Source organism: Xenopus laevis, chromosome 4L (genome assembly GCF_017654675.1).
Source record: "Xenopus laevis strain J_2021 chromosome 4L, Xenopus_laevis_v10.1, whole genome shotgun sequence".
NCBI lineage: Eukaryota > Metazoa > Chordata > Amphibia > Anura > Pipidae > Xenopus > Xenopus laevis.
The window spans coordinates 68,316,166-68,339,025 of record NC_054377.1 but is presented as its reverse complement, the minus strand read 5'-3'; the positions used below and the strand labels follow the sequence as shown (position 1 = coordinate 68,339,025).

The 22,860-nt window shown below is 40.1% G+C and overlaps 1 protein-coding gene across 1 annotated transcript; it reads right to left on the bottom strand.

The window, feature by feature from the left end:
* Window positions 1-2,521: 2,521 nt before the first annotated feature.
* Window positions 2,522-21,492, bottom strand: pop4.L (POP4 homolog, ribonuclease P/MRP subunit L homeolog). The gene is given in 7 exon segments (NM_001092628.1): window positions 2,522-3,412; window positions 5,695-5,796; window positions 6,271-6,332; window positions 10,181-10,258; window positions 12,034-12,254; window positions 18,119-18,171; window positions 21,251-21,492. Coding segments are annotated over 7 exon segments (672 nt in total). The 5' UTR covers window positions 21,270-21,492; the 3' UTR covers window positions 2,522-3,275.
* Window positions 21,493-22,860: the final 1,368 nt, after the last annotated feature.

The following is a 22,860-nucleotide window of genomic DNA, read 5'->3' as shown; positions in this document are numbered from 1 at the left end:
GGTGGTTAGGAGAAAAAAAGTTCTGAGAACTGAGCATGCTCATGAGGCAACAGCCAAATTAAATTCCCAAGAGCACTAGAAGGATTTATAAGTGATTAGGGGGATGATACAATCTTACTGTTAACCTTTTAACAACCAGAGTGGCAGGTATCTAAAGATCCAAAAAGGCTTTTTACTGATTACATTTTTGTGGGGACGGTTTACATGTCCATTGAGTTAACTTTTAGTATGTTATAAAACGTCTAATTCTAAGCAACAATTGGCCTTCAATATTTCTTTTTTTAAATAGTTTTTGAATTATTTTCCTTCTTCTGACTCTTTCAAGCTTTCAAATGGTGGGCATTGATCCCATCTAGAAAACAAATGCTCAGTAAGACTGCAAATGTATTGTTATTGCTACATTTTATTACACATCTTTCTATTCATCTCAGTCTCTTATTCAAAACAATGCATGGTTGCTAGAGTAATTTGGACCCTAGCAACCTGATTGCTGAAATTGCAAATCAGAGAGCTGCTGAATAAAAAAAACAAAGAACCCACAAATAATCGTATATGAAAACCAATTGCAAATAGCAGAATATCACTCTCTACATCACAATAAAAGTAAAAAATCAAGGAAATATAGTAATGTGTCACTGTGACTTGTGGAACAAAGTGATCAGCTGCTTCCTAAATGACTTGTGTCTTAGCAAAAATCTGTTTTTGATTGGTAGAAAGGGGAAAAAGAATGAAAGCGATGGGTGAACAGTACTAGCAGTAGATTACACAGATAGAGGCAGACCCAGCTGAATTAGAAGAATGTGAGAATGTGCCATTTAGACTAATAGAGTCTGCTGCTCACCTACCTAATGCAGATACAGGTGCCATTTCAGGATCCATCAGGAAACAGCTGCTGTTGTTCATCATCATTAACAGTTTAAATGAAGAATCCTAGTGCCACTGTCATGCAGCAGCCCAGCATTCGTCTGCTTCAGCCTTTACTTGCTAAACGCTAGAGTTAGCACAATGTCTTTTCAACTATCTGATGAAAAGACACTGTGCTAAATAATAAATCTGCTTTACACTAAATCCTGGTACACAAAGGCAGCCGCGTCTGCTCATAAATTGTCAGAAGCTTGGTATCCTGTCACTCTGAAGATCATAGTCTTTTATATAAAAGCCAATTATATCTGGCAACTTAAACAACTTAACTTGATACTGAACAGTTTCAAGTGTTTTGTTTCTACTACAGGTACTATGTAAAATGCATTTCATTGTCTTTTTGTATTTCAAGGGATTTTGTCATTATTTTTATGGTTAACTTTTTATTTTTAAATTTCATTATTTACACTGCAAATAATTCACTCTATTTAAAATTTTATTCTTGAACTAACAAATTTATATTTATAGCTGTAAAATTGGTGTGGAGGCAGCCATCTCAGTGCATTGTGCCTGATCCTGAGCTTTGAGAAGGAGCCATCACTTCAGGATGGAACAGCTATTGTTTCAAACCTTCCCATTGTATTATAGCATGTTTTTCTTTCAGATTTCTCCATTCAGAATTGGACCTGTGTAGCATGTTAAAAATAAATAAGGAGCGGACATGAAGTTCCATGGTAACGTCTTAAAAAAGATTTGTGGTCTAAGAATTCACTTTCCAAGCAACCCTTGAATTTGAAGATCATGTCTGCAATCTACAAAACGTCACTACCCTTAAGGGCAGGACTTCATGACGCGCTTGGACCCGACACTTCGCAATGCGACTAAACGCATGCGACGTGTCGGATATTTTACATAAAACGGAAGTGAAGGATGACATCGCATGTAGTTGTAACATGCGATTTCTCCTTCACTTCCGTTTTAGGTAAAACATCCGACACATCGTATGCGTTTAGTCGCATTGCAACATGTCGGGTCCAAGCGCGTCATGAAGTCCTGCCCTTACAGTTAAATAGAGTAGGAAGTCTTAGTGCACAATTCTGTGGATTTCCTCATTGTACGTGAAAAGCAACATGTAAGGATCATATACTGCAAAATGGCTCCGCTTTTAGCATACTTAATAAGTGAAACTTATTCTTTAATTGGGATGTATTTATTTTCAACCGAAATAAACAATATAAATACTTGTCCGATGAACAAAGCTCTGGACATATTACTTGTCCTCATGGATAATACCTATAGAGTAAAATTGTATCAGTTCTGTGATTTACACCACTAAAATGCCTGATTTAAATAGTTAATTTAAATAGTAAATTTTAAGCACAGCACTAAATAACAATGGGAAATATCCGTTATCAGATTTCCAGGTACTGGGAGGTATGGGAGCGTCTAAGGGGCAGACTTATAAAAAAAAGAAATTAGAGCTCACCACAGAAAAACTCGCTTTATTATCATTCCTATGGGATTTTTAGAAGCATATTTATCAATAGGTGAAAGAGTTCACCATTTGATAAATACAATTCTAGAATTCCTATCGGAATGAATAGAACATGCGTGACTTTTTGTACAGTAAAATACAAAATATAAATATACATCACCAACAAAATGTTTAAATACTTTACTTTTCAACAGGTGATCACACAAGAAAAAAAAATGTAATATTTTCCAGGTTGAGAAATATACAGTTTCCACATAAGATACAATGTAGCCTCTTTACAGCAGTGCCACTTCATCATTATCCTCTGGATTTGTGCTTTTAACCAACCATTACAGAAAACTTTAATGTAGGGGGGAAAAAAAATTCAGCTTAAAAAAAAAAAAAAATTGATTCTATTTGCAAATGCAATGCCATTTTGACACCCAAAGTATCAAAGGGACTATACTGCTTTACAGTCAATTATAGGATTACTTAGAGCTGACGTCATAGTACACCATCTGGATCTGGAAGTAATATTTATACAAGAACAACAACCAGCCATTAATTGCAGCATTAGGTACGTCCGGATGATGCTTCTTTGTTTCATCCCTTTAAATTTTCACTTTGCAATCTTATTATACCACTGAAAATTCTTATATTCCTAACATTTTAGGGCACCATAAAGTATGGGGGCAGTTTAATGGTACAGGATATTATGTGTCATCTTAAGGAAATAAAAATATTTTACTTTCATGGGAGTTATTAGTTGTAAGAGAGCTTCATCATCACTCAGTTCCAGCAGCCCTTGAAACTCCTCCAAAAGCAAAAATATAGGATATTACCCTGCACAGGACTTAGTGCTTTTTCTTCATGCTTGCCACATATCTCCATAAAAAGAGTCACTAAAGTGTCAGAGCACTCTCTCTGCTTTACAATGTGGTTACAAGTCTATGCTTCCTTTGCCTTTAAACTTCTTGGCTGAGCGTTCACTGGCTCTCATCTGAAATTTGCTTCCATAGATGTAAGAGATAAATCCGTCAATTTCCACACTAAAGACGCAGTTTAACTTGGGAACAACTGTTAGGCAGAGGAAAAAAGTACATAATAAATTAGATGAAAAAATACCCTTCTAAAAATGTCTGAACAACCAACCAATTGCTTTGATTTAATTGATAAATTCGCATTCATGGACAGATCTTTAACCAATACAACAATATGATATGATTTTGTGGAATTACAATGCTTCTAATGGTAAGCTAAAGGAGAGCAGGGCAAAAGGAGAACCCTTATAAAGTCATTAAGGATTGCAAATACAAAAACAAACAAAAAAAAAAAAAAAATGACATTTTGATGTATTTTACTTTTCAGCATTATAATTAGTATAGATATTGCAATATATATATATATATATATATATATATATATATATATATATATATATATATATATATATATATATATATATATATATATATATATAAATATATATATATATATATATATATATATATATATGTGTGTATGTAAGTGTATAGCTAAGTCTGTATAAGTATGTGCATATATGTGTACTGTGGTTCCTTTGGAGGGGTTAAACTTGATGAACTTTGGTCTTTTATCAACCCAACTTCAATATGTATGTCATCTACAGAGGTCAACATTTTATATAGCATTTATATACATCTTAACTGTGCTATAAGCAAGATCATAAATGATACCTTCCTTTTTAACATGAACTCATTCAGTTTGGCTGATGTACAAAAGGTACATAAGCATTATTTGAATATCCAAAAATAAAATATATGCACAGGTTTTTTACCCAAACGACCAGATTCCACAGATAGAAGAAAACCATGATTATTTGTAACATCCCTTAGGCACACAATACAATGCAACCCTACCCATATCCTGTTCCATTTTAAACTGATTGATTCTGGGACTTGAAGACCCTTTGCTTTCCAGTGTACCAGAAAAACAAAGGGTCTTCAAGTTTCAGAATTCAACACTTCACAATGCAAAAAATAAGGGTGAGGTTGCATTACTGTGGGGATGGAGAACTGGTGCATGTGAGACAGGTTGTCATGGTTCCTTTCTGTGGAATTGGTTAGGTTTATGTAGAAAACAACAAATGTATATTTATTTGGGGAAATTCTGTACCTTTTCTACATATACCCAACTAAATGAGCTCATGTCAAAAAGATATACAGGGGAATTTTGAATAACCTGGGCAGAAATTACCTTTCTGAAAAAGGGTGGTTCACCTTTAATTTAACTTTTAGTATGTTCTAGGATGGCTAATTCAAAACAACTTTTAAACAGGACTTAATTTTTTCTTTTCTATAGTTTTTGAATTATTTGCCTTCTTCTTCTGACTCTTTCCAGCTTTAAATAGGGGTCACTGACCCCCATCTAAAAACAAATGCTCTGTAAGGCTACTAACGTATTGTTATTGCTACTTTTTATTATTCATCTTTCTATTCAGGCTCACTCCTATTTATATTCCAGTCTCATATCCATATCAATGCAGGGTTGTTGGGGTAATTTGGACCCTAGCAACCAGACTGCTGACATTGCAAACTGGAGAGCTGTTGAATAAAAAGCTAAATAACTCAATAACCACAAATACAAAATTAAAAACCTATTGCAAATTGTTTCAGAATATCACTCGCTACATCATAGTAACAGTTAATTTAAAAGTGAACAACCCTTTTAAAAATGTGTTGGTATAGAGCAGGCACTCATGATTAAGTGTCCAAGGAACACTTAATCATAGGAGCCTACGATTAAGTGTTTACTGGACACAAAATGCAAAAGGCTACCTTGTGTACCTAAATAAACTATTTGGACTTTGCACGTCTGTTTGGAAGACTGCTTTTTGAGTGCCTGCTCTATACCAACACGGTTCGATCCGCACCCCTAGCTTAAGGCTCAGGGAGATGCACCTGGGCCTCTTCCAATATTTGGTGAGTTATGTGAATTTTGAATAGAGACCTTTTCATACTCTGCAATAGTGTCTTAAAAATGTTCATATAAAAGTTTTCAACAAGTCCAATACTTCAGCCAGAAGGAAAAAAAAGTATATTCAGAGGAGCTGTGAATTAATAAAAATTCTCTACTCATGAAATTGTTATTGACACTAAAAAAATACTCTTCAAAATATTAATGTACATTAAAATGTTACCAATAGGTCATGTTTATTTGTTTTCACGGATAGGTCTGCTTTTGTAAGTAAATTTTACTTCAATTTCCTAAACCTGTTTTACTTTTTCTCTAAATGTTATCCGTTCACTCTGGGCCCCCTAATTGCTGTTTGGGAACCACTGGCTTAAGCACCAATTTTACATAAACTTATATTTACTTACTTTTTAGCTTGTCATCTTTTGTAATAAACTTGAATACATGCTTGGTTTCCTGAAGAATTATTCCCTGAAGGCCTACATAGGAGGGACATTTTGATTTTGCAACTGTAAAGAATAAAATATATTTATTTGGTAAATCAGTTAGAAATAATTAAGCAAAGAAAAGTAAAATAAAAATCTATGGCTATAAGTTCAGCTATAGTAAAGTTATTACTAATCCCTTCATATTATACTCCAGGTTTGATCCAAAATACTTTGTACTACCATGTTGTAATAAGATTCGTTTTGCTATGTTTGTAGACTATATACAATGGGCAGTTGAATGGCGCTAAGTGATTGCTGTCAGCCTTAGTCACAGCACACAGAAAAAAAAAAATCACTGCCTATTTATTGATGACACAGATGTGAGCCAATATAAAAGTGGCATGCTTTGGGGACAAGCACTCTCTCCACTCTAAACTAATTTAATGCATCGCACTACAATATTTTTTGACTTTGCTTAATGGATTAAAACAGAATTTGACATCCATTAGTTGTTTTTTCTAGGAAACAGTTTACCAAAAGTTGTAAAACACTTACCTGTTAGTAATGCTCCATGCAGGTCAGCCTTGAGTAATTTATTCTGGATCATTTGAGGCTGTCTGGAGACAGGTTAAAAAAGTAAAATAATAAATATGTGGGATGATGTAGTTCAGCTGACAGAGAAGAGCCCAAAACGGTCTATGCTGCCTCACATTGACTTCAGTGGGGTCAGACGGTTTCAACTGAAGTCAATAGAAGACAGCATGGGCAGATTTGGGTGATTCACAGACAGCTGAAATACACCACCTGAGAAAATGCCTTGCGGACCATAAGTACAGAGGAATTCAGATGAAATTAAGTCACTCTCAGTTTAAATGGAAGTACAAACAGGATCTTGAGTGGCTTTTTGATTTGTATGCACTAGCAAAATAACTATGCACAAAAGCTATTTGAATGACTCTCTATAAAACATTACAATGGCTACATATGTTAATTCATACTCTTGTGGAATTTAAGTATATCATCAGTTAGGAGTTCTATCTTATAGGTTGGAGGTGAGTTTTTATAGTTCTATTTAGCAGTGGAGAGTACTATTGCTTATAAATAGTGATGAGCGAATTTCTTTGCCAGGTTTTGCTGTGAAAAAAATATCCCCATAGACTCAAATGAGTGAAAAAAAATTGTTGTGCGTCAAAAGAAAATGTCACCCCCTGACCAATGCATTGTCAAATATTTTTGCAGTTTTGCGAATTTTCGGCGAAGCGGGTCAGATTCGCCAATCACTACTTATAACTACTCCTTAAAGGACACGGAAACTCAAATAGAATAATGCTAGAAATGCTGTATTTTGTATACTAAACATAAGCATGAACTTACTGCACCACAAACCCTAATCAAACAAATGATTTATGCTTTCAAAGTTGGCCACAGGGGGCTGCCATCTTGTAACTTTGTTAAACATCTTTGCCTGACCCTGACCCTGCAGATGCTCAGTGTGGTCTGGGCTGCTTAGGGATCATCATAAACAAAGTTGTTTGAATTCTGCATGGCTGGTAAGTAAGATGGTGGCTCCCCCTGCTGTTCATAAGTATAATTGCTTCCCTGCTCAGCAGTTAGGGACCATCTGACAATTCCTATCCACAGCAGTAAATGAAGGGAGAATTTCACTGCATACAGTCTGGTTTCTTATAAAAACGAGACATTTTTAAATTAAAGTATATTGGCGATAGGTTTCTTTTTCATTAAAGAAAGTAAAAATGGGATTTTTTTTTGCCTTTCCTTGTCCTTTAAAGGGCACCTGCTACCCTAAAATTGTTTTCCCCAACAAAGGTGTGTGCTAATAGAGCCCACACTCCGGTTGGATTAAACTGTTTTTAAAACAAAAAAAATTGCCCCTGCCAGCGCTAGGGCACCAGGAGGGAGCTCCCAGATAGAGAGGCCATGTTGGGGCAAAAGCATGCGTATAATGAACCACGACTTACTCATTATGTACATGACATCAGAAGCTCATTATACGCATGAGCTTTGCACAATGTGGCCACTTGCACCGGGAGCACCCTCCTGGTGCAAGTGTCCTAGCGATGACTGGGGGCAATTTAAAAACAAAATTAAAAAAAAAAAAACTGTTACCCCCAACCTGAGGTTGGGCTCTATTAGTCCACATATTTGGTTGGGGAAAATATTTTTGCCAAACAGGTGCCCTTTAAGGAAGCATTCTTGATACTTGACACATTTAGCTAATTAATCTATATATTTAACCCTTTGCCTGCCAAGCACGTACGCCATACTGGCTGGCAGACGAAGGTCTTATCTGCCAAGAACGTACAATGTACGTTCTTGCACAGTTATCGTTTTCTCCCTGCATTGGCGGCTTTAGCTGCCTCTGCAGAGGGTCAGGAGTCTTAACAGCCCCCTAGGCAACGAGGCTGAGGGGCTGTTGTCTCAGTACTGCGATGCAATCGTCGCAGGGCCAACCTCAAAGCAGCAGCTGCAATGTGATTGCATCTACTGCTTCCTCCTTTATGAGTGCTCTCCTAGCGCCGCCTACCGACTTCTGTGGGACTCTGCACGAGGCGATCCATCAGGGGCCCCCCAGATGTTCCTCCTGCTTCAAAAAAGTTAAGTGGCCTTTAATTTACACACTTGCACACACTCATTCGCATACATTTATACACATTTACCCACACTTACATACATGTACACACTCGTACAACACAACTATTAGTAAAGATTTTTTTTGACAATTTTTTTGGTATTTTGCACATTTGTGTGCAATTTATTACACACTGAGACATAAGTTTTAGACGTGTACACACCTGTATACACAAATACTTGTTTTTTTATATTTATTAATTTTACCCTTTTGTCTTTTTTTGTTCCCCCTAAAGTCTGTTTATTTTATTAGCGTGACAGTTAGATGTCTTTGAACTGCTACTTATTGTGTTAGATCAATTATTTTGTTATTTCATTGATTTTAAAAATTTTTGTGGTTTTATTGCATTTTTATCCCTACTTATTGCCTTTTTTAGAGTAGCTTTGCAGTTTGGTACCTGGTAGTAGAAAGGCAGCTTTACCAGTATAAGATTCGTCGAATGTGTACTTTTCCAAAAATATATGGTCTTCTGGGGGTCTTTGTAGGGGTTCTTGCAGCACGTAATGCAATTTGGTCACAGAAAGCAAATTGGCAACCAAGAAAATTCATATGTGCTATTTTCATTTGGGGTCTACACATGCCCACCTGCTTTGGTATATCTACGCATATTGGGCATTAAACTACTCAGTAGACTCTTGGCGTTCATTTTTTAGCGTATTTTATTGCGGTATGTTATGATTTGTGGGAGATACAATGCTTCAGAGTTGGAGTATTGAGGAGATTTTCATAAATTTCATAAAAATGTAGAAAAGCTTTTCGGCTTGGTACTTTGGAGTAGAAAGGCATGCATACCCATTTTAGATTTGTCGGAATGTGTACTTTCCAAAAATATATGGTTTTCTTGGGTGAACATACATTTTTGTACTTTTGCCCCTTGAAAAATGCTGTAAATGTGCTGATTTTCCAGTATTTGGAATTACAGAACTGGTTACTCCTATGGGGTGTCTTCGTTCTTGGGCACCTGTACACCACATACTTAGGTGTACCTATGCATATTGGGCATCAAGCTATTCAGCGGATCCCAGGCTTTCATATTTAGGGTGTTTTATCTTGGTATGTAATGATTTTAAAGGGGTTATTCAACTTCCAAAACTTTTTTCAATGCAGTTGTTTTTAGATTGTTCCCCAGAAATAAAGACTTTTTTTTCAATGGCTTTCCATCATTTATTTTTTACTGTTTTTCCAAAATCTAAGTTAAAAGTTGAATGTTTGTGTCTCTGGTGTTTGAGTCTGGAAGCTCAGTAATTCAGGTGCAAACTCTAAACCGTTACATTTTTGCAACATTGAGTAGATACATTTCTCAGCAGTATCTGTGGAATATTAGCAACTATTGTATCAATTATGACAGCTGCCTGTAATGAAACCCAGAGATTCTGCTCAGCAGGGACAAAGATAAGAAATATATAAAATAAATGTATCCATTTAGAACAGTTTACAGGGTCACCCCGCCCCTCCTGGAGCTGCTTCAGAAGGTGAAACATTACACTTAACACTTAAATATTAGAAAAACGGTCAAACATAGAAAATGTAAAGTCATTGGAAAGAGTCATTATTTCTGGTGATCTATTTGAAAACAACTAGTTGGACCAACCATCCCTTTAAGTAGTATAAAAAGTGCTGGGATCTGCCTGTACTCTGCAGCAAATGCTAGGGATATCCTTAATCAAAACATTCATCCCACCCATTTAATAAACAAAATAGATACAATTACAGACCTTACAATTGAGACACAGTCAATAAGAATGAACAAAGTCAAACTTCGGTTACATGTTAAAAACAAGAATACATCTAGTTATTATTTTAGGAGAAACTTACGCATCTGGCCTGAGTCCATTACACAAGTCCCGGATGTACTGTGTCCACAGTTCATGTAAAGGTAGAAACAACTCATACCTGCAATTATAATACATATGAATGCATGCAGAGAAATACTTCAGTTGAAAAATCACAGTAAGAAGATGCCTTTACTCACTTTTACAATTTCTTGCGATGCACAATTGCTGATCTGCAATGCCCACATTTTCTTTACATACATTAGAATATATGCAATAGTTTTATTATTGACAGCTAAGGAATAATCGACAGTTTGGCCATATAAATGGTGCTCCTATAAATAACTTCAAAGGTACATACACAAGTCTGCGTGTCTCTCTTGCACTTTCCTCACAAGCCACCACCCTCCCATCACACTAATTCAGCGCTGCAGATGCCTCCTGTCCCAGATCCACTGCATTCCCCATCCCACCCGTTTCAGCATCTGCCAGGGAGTGGCAGGAAGAGAGATCCTTCTTTACTGTCCGAGTAAGGATCAAGTGCTGGCAGCAAAATTGGGAGGGCACGGGTGGCTAGAACACTGTAGGTAAAAGATTTACAGGTATGGTACTGGTTATCCAGAATGCTCGGGACCTGGGATCTTCCAGAAACCGGATCTTTTGGTCATACCTTAAAACATTTAATAAACCCCATATTGGTTTTGCTTCCAATAAGGATTAATTATATCTTAGTTTGGTTCATTATTATAGAGAAGAAGGAAATCATTTTTTAAAATTTGGATTATTTGGATTATAATGGAGTCTATGGGAGATGAGCATTAAGCAATTCAGAACTTTCTGGATAATTGGTTTCCTGATAACGGATACCATACCTGTATTTTGTTATAGTAATGGAGAGTGTCAGACACAGGGTAAACAGCAGATACAGCACTTAATAAGGAAGGCTGAAATATTCACAACAAAATTCCAGCACTGTACAAAGGGTCAGGGTTCATGTTGAACGTTTTTTGCTGCGAGGTTTATTTTTATAAGTAATTTTTAGCTGAAGTTCCTAAACCTGACTGTTTTGCCAACCTGACTGTGCCATCTCAGCCTGTCAGAGTTTCATAGCTAAAGGACTCCTGGTGCACAAATATGGCAGCTCCCTCATTCAGGAACATGGGCATCAGACAGGTAATGTAAAAGCATCGTGCAAATACTTTATGGCAAAATTATAAGTAGCTTTCAAAGGCAATATTATGATAGATGTAAAAAAGTTCAATTTCTGGTGTCAGCAGGGCTGGTCCTATCAAATGTGGGGCCCAATTGGGACCATGTTGGCGGGGCCCCTAGATAAAGTGTTGCTGGCTACTGACACAGCAAGTATTTAGGAAAATAAGGGCATACAGGCACAAAATAGAAAGGAAAGGGGCAGTGCGGGGCCCCCAGAGGTGCGGGGCCCAATTGGCCTAAGGCCGGCCCTGGGTGTCAGTATCACTTTAAGGTCTGCATACACCAGCAGATATAAGCTGCGGATAGATTAAGTCAGCAGTTTATTGGGCAGTGTATGGGGCCCTCCAACAGGCGTCTCTGATCGATATCTAGCCAAAAGCCAGCCATATGTCAATCTGGTAGGGTTCAAAATCCTGTCGGATCGAGGACCACATTGGTTTGTTGAAGCAGTCCCCGATCCGACTGCCCGTATGCTCAACATTGTGATCCGATCGTTTGGCCCTAGGGCACACTATCTGGTGGATCTCTACATATATGGCCACCTTTACACACTTACTGACTTATGGTTCTTTGGACGGACCACCTGCCCTTTGCACAGCACCAGAACGTTGCTGTGGCAATTACAACCTGTCTTTTCGGGAGCAGAACTTGAAATCGAAGCAATAAGCAAAATACTTTGTATACCTCTGCTGTTCTGGCTTAATTTGAAATATTCTCATATCTCTTCTTTCTTTTGCAGTTAAAACTTTAGCTTTGTTCAGTTTTCTTTCTTTCCTTTTACAACTGTACTCCAAAACTACTGCTTTCCGATCCAGGAATTCTTGACGCGATTTATTTTTCATTTTTGGCATACTGTGATGCAAAAATGCATTTACAAAAGATTCTGCTTTCTTGGGTTCCTGAAGCTGCAAAACATAAATAAACTTAAAGAACGAACACAATGGCGAATACTTGCATTGCTATACTGAGTTACTGCTGTACATATAGATTAGCATAGCCATACATATTTAAAGGCAGAGATGCGAAGTATCTAGATTTCACACTTCTGTAAACCATAATGTCTCAGATTCTCTCATTTACAGATATGTTTGTAAATCAAGGGATTACAATCATTTGCATTTAATAATGTGACAGGTTTGGCTGCACAGCTGTACGCGGGTCTAAGGTGCTAAATATTTTCATATGAGCTTTCCTTTAAAACGCCAGAAGATTGAGGGCTTCTCATGTGTAACACAGAAAGGTTATGCTTTGAGTTCACTTTTAAAACACGAGATGCGGAGTGACGCTGGAAAATATATCTTTTGTTTCTGGGACTTTAGGTCCCTCTGCTTTTCAAAGATCAAAAGTATAACAAAAACAGGATTTTTTATACTTACCGTTAAATCTGTTTCTCTGTGATCAATAGGGGGACACAGGGACGATGGGGTTAAGCTCCACCCTCCAGGAGGCAGGACACTTACTAATAAATTTGTGGGCGTGCCTAACCGGCTTAACCCCCACACTCCAGCTTATCCAATCAGTTTGTCACAAAAGATGCTGTAACAAGATTACGTAATAATCAAAATAATAATAACCCACGTAGAAGGTAAATCAGGGAATTATCCCGACATGACCAAACAGTCAATAAACAAAAGTTTTAGGGCGGGCCGCCCTGTGTCCCCCTATTGATCACAGAGAAACAGATTTAACGGTAAGTATAAAAAATCCTGTTTTCTCTGTCATCATAGGGGGACACAGGGACGATGGGGACTTAACAAAGCAGCCCCCAAAAACAGCAGGGCGGGAAAACGAATTAACCATTACTTCAGCACAGAATGAAGCACCTTGCGCCCAAAAGATGCTTCAGCTGAAGAAAAAATATCAACTTTATAGAATTTTGTAAAAGTATGTACAGAGGACCAGGTAGCCGCCCTGCAAATCTGGTCCAATGAGGCCGAATTACGCCAAGCCCAGGAAGCTCCGATTGCTCTTGTAGAATGAGCTCGAATTCCCTCCGGTGGAATCTTCCCTTTGGCCATGTATGCCTGTCTGATGGTCTCCTTGATCCATCTAGAAATGGTAGCTTTAGATGCAGGAAGACCCTTCCTGGGCCCTGATGGTAATACGAAGAGAGTTTGAGACCGTCGAAAAGACCTTGATTTTTCAATATACCATCGTAAGGCTCTAACTACATCTAAGTTGTGTAGTCGACGTTCCTTATCATTCTTTGGTTCCGGACAGAGAGAGGGAACAACAATGTCTTGGTTGATGTGAAATGACGAGACCACCTTAGGAAGGAAAGACGGAACTGTGCGTAGGACTGCCTTATCTTTGTGGAACACTAGAAAAGATGGATCTGCCGATAGTGCACTCAGTTCTGACACTCTTCTAGTGGATGTAATTGCCATTAAGAACACTACCTTCCAGGTAAGCCAAGTATCTGAAATAGATCCCATCGGTTCGAATGGTGGATCCAGAAGGGCTTCGAGAACAACATTTAAATCCCATGCTGGAACTGGAGGCTGATATGGAGGAACTATATGTGCCACTCCTTGAAGAAAAGTGCGTACTGTATCATTCAAGGCTAGTTTGGACTGAAATAGAATTGACAGAGCTGATACTTGTACTTTCAGAGAGCTGAGTTTTAGACCTCGCCTGAGCCCGCGCTGCAGGAAAGACAGAACTCTCGGAATGCTAAGCTTGTGAAAGGATAGATTGAACTCCTCGCACCAACTCCGATAGGATTGCCAGACTCTGTAGTATGATTTTGAAGATGAAGACTTACGAGCTCTCAATAATGTGGCAATAACTTCTTCTGTTAACCCTTGTTTTCGCCAGATGTCTGCCTCAACAGCCATCCCGTCAAAGCGAACAGCCCTGGGTTGTGATGTGCCACGGGCCCTTGAACAGAAGGTCCGGCCTGTTCTCGAGACGTATCGGTTGTGCTATTGACATTTCCTGAAGGTCGAAAAACCAAGTCCTCCGAGGCCAGTAAGGAGCCACCACAATTACCGTGATGTCTGACTGTCTGATCTTCTTGAGGACTCGTGGAAGCATGGGTAGCGGAGGGAATATGTACGCTAGATTGAACTGCCACTTCTGAGTCATGGCATCGACCCCTGCTGCCAGTCTCTCTCGGTAACGAGCAAAGAACCGAGGCACCTTTGTGTTGTTTCTTGACGCCATTAGATCGACCTGTGGTTGTCCCCAATGGAGTACTAGTTTTGCAAACACTTCTGGGTGAAGTTCCCATTCTCCCGGATCTAGACGAATTCTGCTGAGGTAGTCTGCTTTGGTATTTAGAACTCCTGGGATATGGATCGCGGACAGCTGTACTTCGTTGGTTTCTGCCCAACTGAGAATTTGTTGAGCTTCCAACAGCGCCGCTTTGCTGCGAGTACCTCCCTGGCGGTTTATGTACGCCACTGCGGTAGCATTGTCGCTCTGTAATCGAACCGGACTTGCCTGTAATAACTCTGTCCATTCGGCCAGAGCTAGTCTTATTGCCCTTAGCTCTTAGATGTTGATTGGAAGTTTGGACTCCCCTGGAGACCATTGGCCTTGGGCAGACAAGTTGTCCCAGGTTGCTCCCCAACCCCTCAGACTGGCATCTGTGGAAATTATCTTCCAATCTTGCGTCGCCCAGGATTGACCCTTGGAGAGATTGGTCGGTCGCAGCCACCACTGGATGGCTACTCTTGTCGACTGAGATAGATTGAGCTTGCGAGTGAGAGCTCCCCCTCTCCATGACGCTAGAATGTTCGCTTGCAATGGTCGTAAGTGAATCTGTGCAAATGGAACGGCTTCTATGGTAGCAACCATGAGTCCCAGTACTCTCATTCCTAGATGAACAGTTGGACTCTGATCTCGGAGGAGTAGACGGACTTGCTTCATGACCTTCATTTGCTTGTCCAACGGAAGATGCACCATTTGTGTAATGGTATTGAACTCGAGACCCAGGAATGTCATGTGATGACTGGGTCGCAAATTGGACTTCGACCAATTTATGGTCCAGCCAAAATTCTGCAGAAGACTGATTGCCTTGCTCCGATCTTCCTCTGCCTTTTCCTCTGATCTGGCTTTCAGAAGCAGATCGTCCAGATAAGGAGTGACTGAAATCCCTTGCAGACGTAATGCCGCCGCCGATACTGCCATTAGTTTTGTGAACACTCTGGGGGCTGAAGAGAGTCCGAATGGCAGAGCCACAAACTGGTAGTGTTGGTTCCTGAATGCGAATCGAAGGAAGGAGTGATGCGGCGGCCAGATTGGTACATGGAGGTACGCATCTCTGATATCGATAGACATCAGCAGTTGATTTTTCTCCATCCCTCTTATCACTGATCTCAGAGTCTCCATTTTGAATCGTACTGATCTGACGAACTTGTTCAGCTGTTTGAGATCTAGTACCGGCCTGAAGGAGCCGTTTTTCTTTGGCACAATGAAAATGTTGGAATAGAATCCGGAAAATCTCTCTGAATGTGGCACTGGAACAATCACTCCAGTTTGTTCTAAATTTGTGATGCAATTTAGAAAGGCAGCAGCTTTGTCTGGATCTGCAGGAACCCTGGACATGATGAATCTTTTGCCAGGAATGGTCGAGAAATCTATGTGGTAACCTTCGGAAATAATTTCGTTCACCCACATGTCTGACGCATGGTTGATCCACACCTCCCGGAATTGGAGTAACTTGCCCCCAATACGCTCCCCCGACTCCGGAAGGGGTACCCCGTCAGGCTGACGAAGACTTATCTGCTGCGGGCTTGATAACCGGTCGATTGGTCTTCCAATGCATGCGACTTTTGTCGTTTGTTTTGGCTCGAAAGTGTGACCGCTGTGGTGAATTGTTTCTTCGTATGTATCGTCTACTTGAACCACGAAAAAACCTTCCCCGTCTGGTGGCAGTAGTTGTTTTACTTTTGGCCTGTGGAAGAAAAGTGCTTTTTCCTCCCGTCGCCTGCGAAATAATTTTTTCGAGCTCTTCACCAAACAGGCGCTGTCCCTTGAATGGAAGAGATGTCAAGGACTTCTTAGAACTCAGATCTGCTGACCAATTTTTCAGCCACAATGTTCTACGTGCTGCAACAGAAAGAGCGGAAGTACGTGCCGTGACTTGAACTGTGTCTAGTGCGGAGTCGCACAAATAAGCCGATGCCTCTGCTATCGCATTGGCTGATGATAACAGATCGGATCTGGAAACTGCATTCTGGATGTCCTTGACAAGCGATTCAGACCACGCTTGTATTGCTCTGGCCACCCAAGCCGAAGCCAGGCATGGGCGAAGAGCTGACCCAGACGAAGAATAAATTGACCTAAGAAAACCTTCCAATCTTCGGTCAGATGGGTCTTTGAAGGATGCCGCATCTGTGACCGGCAATGTAGTGGACTTGGCCAATCTTGATACAGGTGCATCTACTGCTGGGGGATTAGTCCACTTTTCTACCAGTTCTTTAGAAAATGGATAAGACTTAGAAAATTTCCTAGTCGTCTGAAACTTTCTTTCTGGAACACTCCACTCTTCTTGTATTATGTGAAGAAGATGCTCATGAGAAGGAAAACAAACTTCGGATTTTTGCTTCCTCTTGAATAACCCCAAATCATCCTAGGATTTGGGCGTTTGTGATATATTCAACACATCCATAACACCCTTAATAATACCCTCCACATCATGCTGACTATCATGATCTCTGTGGTCCTCCACAGTTTCTTCCTCCTCCCCAGACGAAACTTCAGAAGGAAGTAATTCTCCCTCAGATTGTGAGGATGCCTGCTCAGCTGCAGATTCGCCATGGAGATTTGGTAAGTAGGAGTGTGGGGCAGCCAGCAACCGCTTACAACTCGCTAGTACTTGCAGGAGCGGAGAAATGAACCATCCGGTGCGCAGCAGAAGCACTATGTGCGCAAGATGGCCGCTGGAACGCATACGCATGCGCACAAAGTGCGCAAGATGGCCGCTGGAACGCATACGCGCATGCGCACAACGTGCGCAAAATGGCCGCCGGAACGCATACGCCGCATGCGTTCCAGCGCAGCGTGATCCGGCCCTCTCCCCCCTCAGCCGTCTCCTCAGTTAGACAGAAGGCGCAGCGGGCGCCCAGACAACAGCATGGAGGGAGAGAACCGGCCAGTACAGGAGCACGCCCTGCACCCCTTACCAAACAGTAAGGATAAGGGGGGGGGAACAGGGGGAGGGCTTCCCTGCTAGGGGGGAGGCTGCCAAGCCAGAACTGTGAGGTGAGTTGTTATGCCCAAGGCAGGTACTCACCTCGTGCCCATCCCGGCCAGACCATCTGCCATCGCCAAACTTAGCAGGGATACGTCTGGGTGGTCGTTATAGCCTATAGCGGCTAGAAATGACCCCGGTGGGCGGAGAATACTGGGACTGTACTAAGGACAAACATACGCTGCCCAGAGTAAGACCACAGAAAGAGAATAGTCATCCTTGACTAACATCGCTGGACGTCCATCCTCCTGGTAACAGGACACTTAAAAAACTGATTGGATAAGCTGGAGTGTGGGGGTTAAGCCGGTTAGGCACGCCCACAAATTTATTAGTAAGTGTCCTGCCTCCTGGAGGGTGGAGCTTAACCCCATCGTCCCTGTGTCCCCCTATGATGACAGAGAAAACAGGTTTATTAATTCCAAAATTAAGGAATTAATAAAACTGTTTTTGCTATACTTTTGATTGTGTTGAAAATTCCTAGGAGTACTGCTGTTTTGCATCTGTATGTATATATCTATATATCTATCTATATATATATATATATATATCAAAGGTTTTCACATGATGTACCTCGAGCCCCAGTTGTCGAGCCTCATCTGGAGGTAGTGTCTTGTATATATCATCTAGGAGGAGAATAAATGAAGTCAAACAGAAAATCCAATATAAAGTACATTGATTCAAAACATTTGACAATAATAATTATACCTATTCAAACAGAATTCACATAAAAATAAGCAAAAACTGCCAATTATATAGTGAATAAAGTAGCTCCTTTTGTAAAATATAAGGATATTATAAGTTACCGAGGAGTTTCATGACCATATAAAAACACGAGGCCGAAGGCCGAGTGTTTTTATACAGGTCAGGAAACTCCGAGGTAACTTCTAATATCCTCATATTTTGCAACTGGAGGTACTTTATTATAATACACAAGTTTCGGTGAGTCATGTGACAGAAATGACATCAGAACTCACCGTTTATAACTGATGACATCAGAACTCACCGTTTATAAGGATATAATTTACAGGATATTCATGGCTTTTGTGTATTATATTGATATAAAGGCATAGGATACCTCATCTGGAATACTTAATTGTGGGAAAGCAATCAACCATAGACTCAATTTTAAGACAATAATTCTGTTTTTTAATCTCCTTTTTCCTGACTAAAAAAAACATCCCTACTAAGATAGCATAAATCCATATCTTTATCTACATAGGAGAGCGATGCCTGATTTTACTTTGGCTGAGAAGTTTTCATTTAAAAAAGCAGCAAATTCACCACCACTGTAAATTGTAATATTCCAGTTTACAAAGGTTTTACAAAGGTTTTTCTACTGGAAATTCTGCTATATTTCTAGTTCCAGGAACACAACCAATTAGTTCTTATCAATGCATGGGCCTGCTTTATTGCTTTCCAGGCACAACAGCCAAATGTAACATGTTTTTATTGAAATGGGGGTATGCCGTCCGTATTTATAAACTGGTTATTGAAACTGGAAATCGCAACTTGCTTTGCTTCATAAACTTAAGTTTTCTAGTTTCATTCTTTTTATATATTAAAATTATTTATAATATATAAAATTATGATCTTCTAGTGTTTTCTACACTATTAAGGGGATTCTGTCATGATTTTTATGGTTTTCGTCTTTTTTTTAAAAAATAAATTACACCGTTTACATTGCAAATAATTAACGATCATTTGGAGGCAGCCATCTCAGTGCATTGTGCCTAATTCTGAGCTTTGAGAAGGAGTCAGTATAGGTGTCAGGGAGCTGCTCATCTGGTTATCTACCCATTGTTGATAGGCTGCTCTGTTGATAGACTGCAATGTAGCAGTAAAGAGTGACTGAATTTCTGAAAACAAGTCACATGCCCTGTGGACACCTGGGAAATAGACCATATCTAGCCCCATGTCAAATTTCAAAATTAAATATTTAAAAGAATCTGTTTGCTCTTTTAAAAAATGGATTTCAGTGCAGAATTCTGCTGGAGCTGCACTATTAACAGACACCTAGTTTCCCACAACAGATGAAATGCAGGTGTTTTATGTGTTCAGTATCCACATATTCCTGGGATGGTAAAATTGATGGCACAGGTCGTTGAACAAGGAAAGGGATGTAAAATTGGAAGCCCTTCAGATCTTGTAAGCACCAAAAATGACTGCTAGGATGATCTGACTGCAGGCACTAATTATTGGTATCCTTTATCTTAAAGGGGACCCGTCACCCAAAAAAAATATTCAAAATCCTATTTTATCACATTAGTCAAGCATGAATCAAGAATGAACTTTAATTACATTAGTCTGGGATTCCAAAATTATAGCAAGCATGCAGCAGCCATTTTGTGCACACTGTTATTAAGGCAAGCCTTGCATCATCTCAGAACCTTGTTTGTGCACCAGAATGGGGGACCTGATGTCCATCCCCATGCCCTGGCTACACAATTAAATGGTTTAAAGCAGGGGTAGGGAACCTGCGGCTCCAGAGCCTCGTGCGGCTCTTCATCCTGCGGCTCAGTCTTGCAGCTTTGCCTGTCAGGTCGTATTTACAGCCCTCGCACCTGCTGGTGGCTTCTTGAGTGTGTGACCGCAGTAAGCACACTCAAGAAGCCGCCAGCAGGTGCGAAGGCTGTATAGACATCCCAGGAGTGGCAAGACAGCCACAGCAAGATGATTCATCATGGTCCTTACCGCGGTCACACACTCAAGACAAGAGAGAGACGATCAGCATGGAGCTTCAGAAACAGAAGTCACATTAAACAGATGAGAACACTAGCATTTAATAGGGCTATTCAGTGTTTAATTTATTTCAAAGTAGCCCTGCATATACACAATGCACTTCTGTTTGTTGTATTCTGTTGTTGTAACAGTTACAATTAAAAAAAAAGTTTAAAACTTCTAAAAGTTTATAAGCGGTGTTATGTTTTGTGGCTCCAGACTATTTTTCTTTAGTGGGAGAGGGGCAAAATGGCTCTTTTGATAGTAAAGGTTGCTGCCCCTGGTTTAGAGAATGTGGGAATATGTGGAGAGCAGTGACATCTAGGAAGTGCTGAATGGAAAGTGAAAGTAATTGCCTGCTCCAAAGGTGGCCATACATGGAGAGATCCGCTTGTTTAGCGATGTCGCCAAACGAGCGGATCTCTCCCCGATATGCCCACCTAACGGTGGCTTTACGGGCGGTAGGATCACGGGACCGCATCAACGAACAGATGCGGCCGCGATTTTTAGTCCCATCCGACTTTCGGCCAGATCTGGATCAGGGAAGCCCACGTCGGGGGGCCCCATACACGGGCCAATAAGCTGCGACTCAGTCTGTAAGCAGCTTTTATCGGCCGTGTATGGCCACCTTTAGGCATAGTGGAGGGGCAGACAATATTTGATTGACATCGGAGATTGTTAAATGAGCTTACAACAGCTATGAATGCTTTAATAAAAAATAGAAATTTGATTTCATGTTTAATTTGAATAGGACTTTTATTATACAGATTTGTGTGAAAAACTCTTATTTTGGTAACAAGTAATAATGTTGTTAGTGTTTAGTGAACCACTATTTTTTCCCATTGAAAAAGGCAGCTAAAGCACCACCTTTGCGACACGTGTGGAACGCAGCAGTTTATGGAAACTTCCTCTGCCAATAATCCTGCTGCAAATGTTTTTGTATTAGAAATCTCGCTTTATTTTTAGTTCATCAAAACAACTTACCCTGTATCAGGGCCGCCATGGAGGAGAGGTTGGAGTCGTGCAGCCCACGGTAGGTTTTTCAGACTTAAGCGGGTCCACCTGTGCTGCTCTTGCCAGAGTTTATAGCTCACAGACAGCAGCTAGGAGGCCCTGCTAATCCAAGCAAGTGTATACTGCCCAACAGTCCCGCTTTTCTTAATACAGCCTGCAGTCCCGGATCGGTACTTACACCTCACCGCTAAACTGATAACTGCATGCTCCTGGTATTCTGTTTTACAAAAATATCCGGACAACGCACATCTCATTACGCGAGACTGGCCCGGCACGACTCCACGTAAGCGCAATGACGCACGACGTAGCAGCTTTGTGGGAGTGGCGAGCGGAGACGGTTTAATTCCGCGTTCCACGATGGGAAGCTGATTTTGTCAGTAGCAGGAAAATTAGTTCCTAATTAATATGTTTCATCTGCTCGCATTTTCTACTTTTATTAGAGAACAGCAGATTAAAAAAAAAACACCTTTCTTTCGTGTTGTGTCTGCGCCACGCCCAAGTCACTTATATTTTCTTCCAGAGAGCACCATAAAAAAAAATACTTTTCTGGTTGCATACATGCTGCCATCAGAGCTTCTTCTCTAATTTTAATCACAATGAAGGAGTTTTTTTATCCAAATAGTATCTGGTACCGTAAAATTTGGCCTTTATTAAAGTTATACTTTTGAGGGTCCCAGTGAACACAAGGGTCAACGGGAATGCTAATTTAGGAGAAAACAATGAGCAAACATACCACCAAAACTCATCTTTTACTCTTTGTTTTTGGTTTTGAATGGGTGCCAAAAGGGCAGTGCTGAAGGCATGTACTGGCAAGAGTTACCCCTGTTTCATGGATCTGTTAGATCACCAGCTGTCATGGTTACCCATAAACTTGTTATTTTGAGTTCCTGTCCAGTGTTTTATGTGAGGACAAAGACAATATTTTTTAACAATTTAGGGACAATTTAATGGCTAATTTAGGAAGATCTATTGGGCGCCACAATAATCTAATATTTTTGCTCTCAGAGGCTACTAGACATTTCCTTTGGTTGCCAACAGTGCCTGTTGTCACCAAAGCCTCTTCTCCCATTATTTTTTTATGCAAAGTAGAGCCAGTTGAAATGAAGTAATCTTTTCAGTTTTTTGTACTTTGAGGGTCCCATTATGTTTGTGCAAACAAGGGGCAGAACCAGGGGTTAATTTAAGAGCAGAGAAAGATAGGAGGAATTAAGACGACTCCAGCTGTCATCCACGGTTGACAGACTTTCAGTTATTTTGAGTTCAGGGGTTTTGAGGTTTGCATCATCAGAGCCTCTGTCTGTTGTTCCAGTTATGTAAAAAGGGCTGTGTTTTTGTTAACTGGGCATGATATTTTTTAGAGTGTGGCTACAAAGAGGGCATGGCTATTTTTTTTGAACCCCCACAGTAAGCACGACAGTTATGTCCCTCTCTGTTTTTTCAAATGTTGGGAGATATGTAAAGTGCAGGACAATTAGCCCCCCCCCCTTACGAGATGAGGTCGATGAGGGAGTCTTAGCACTTTCTTTAAAACTAATTTGCTAGTCTTCCCTTCACTGCTGGATTTGCTTTTCTTTCTAAAG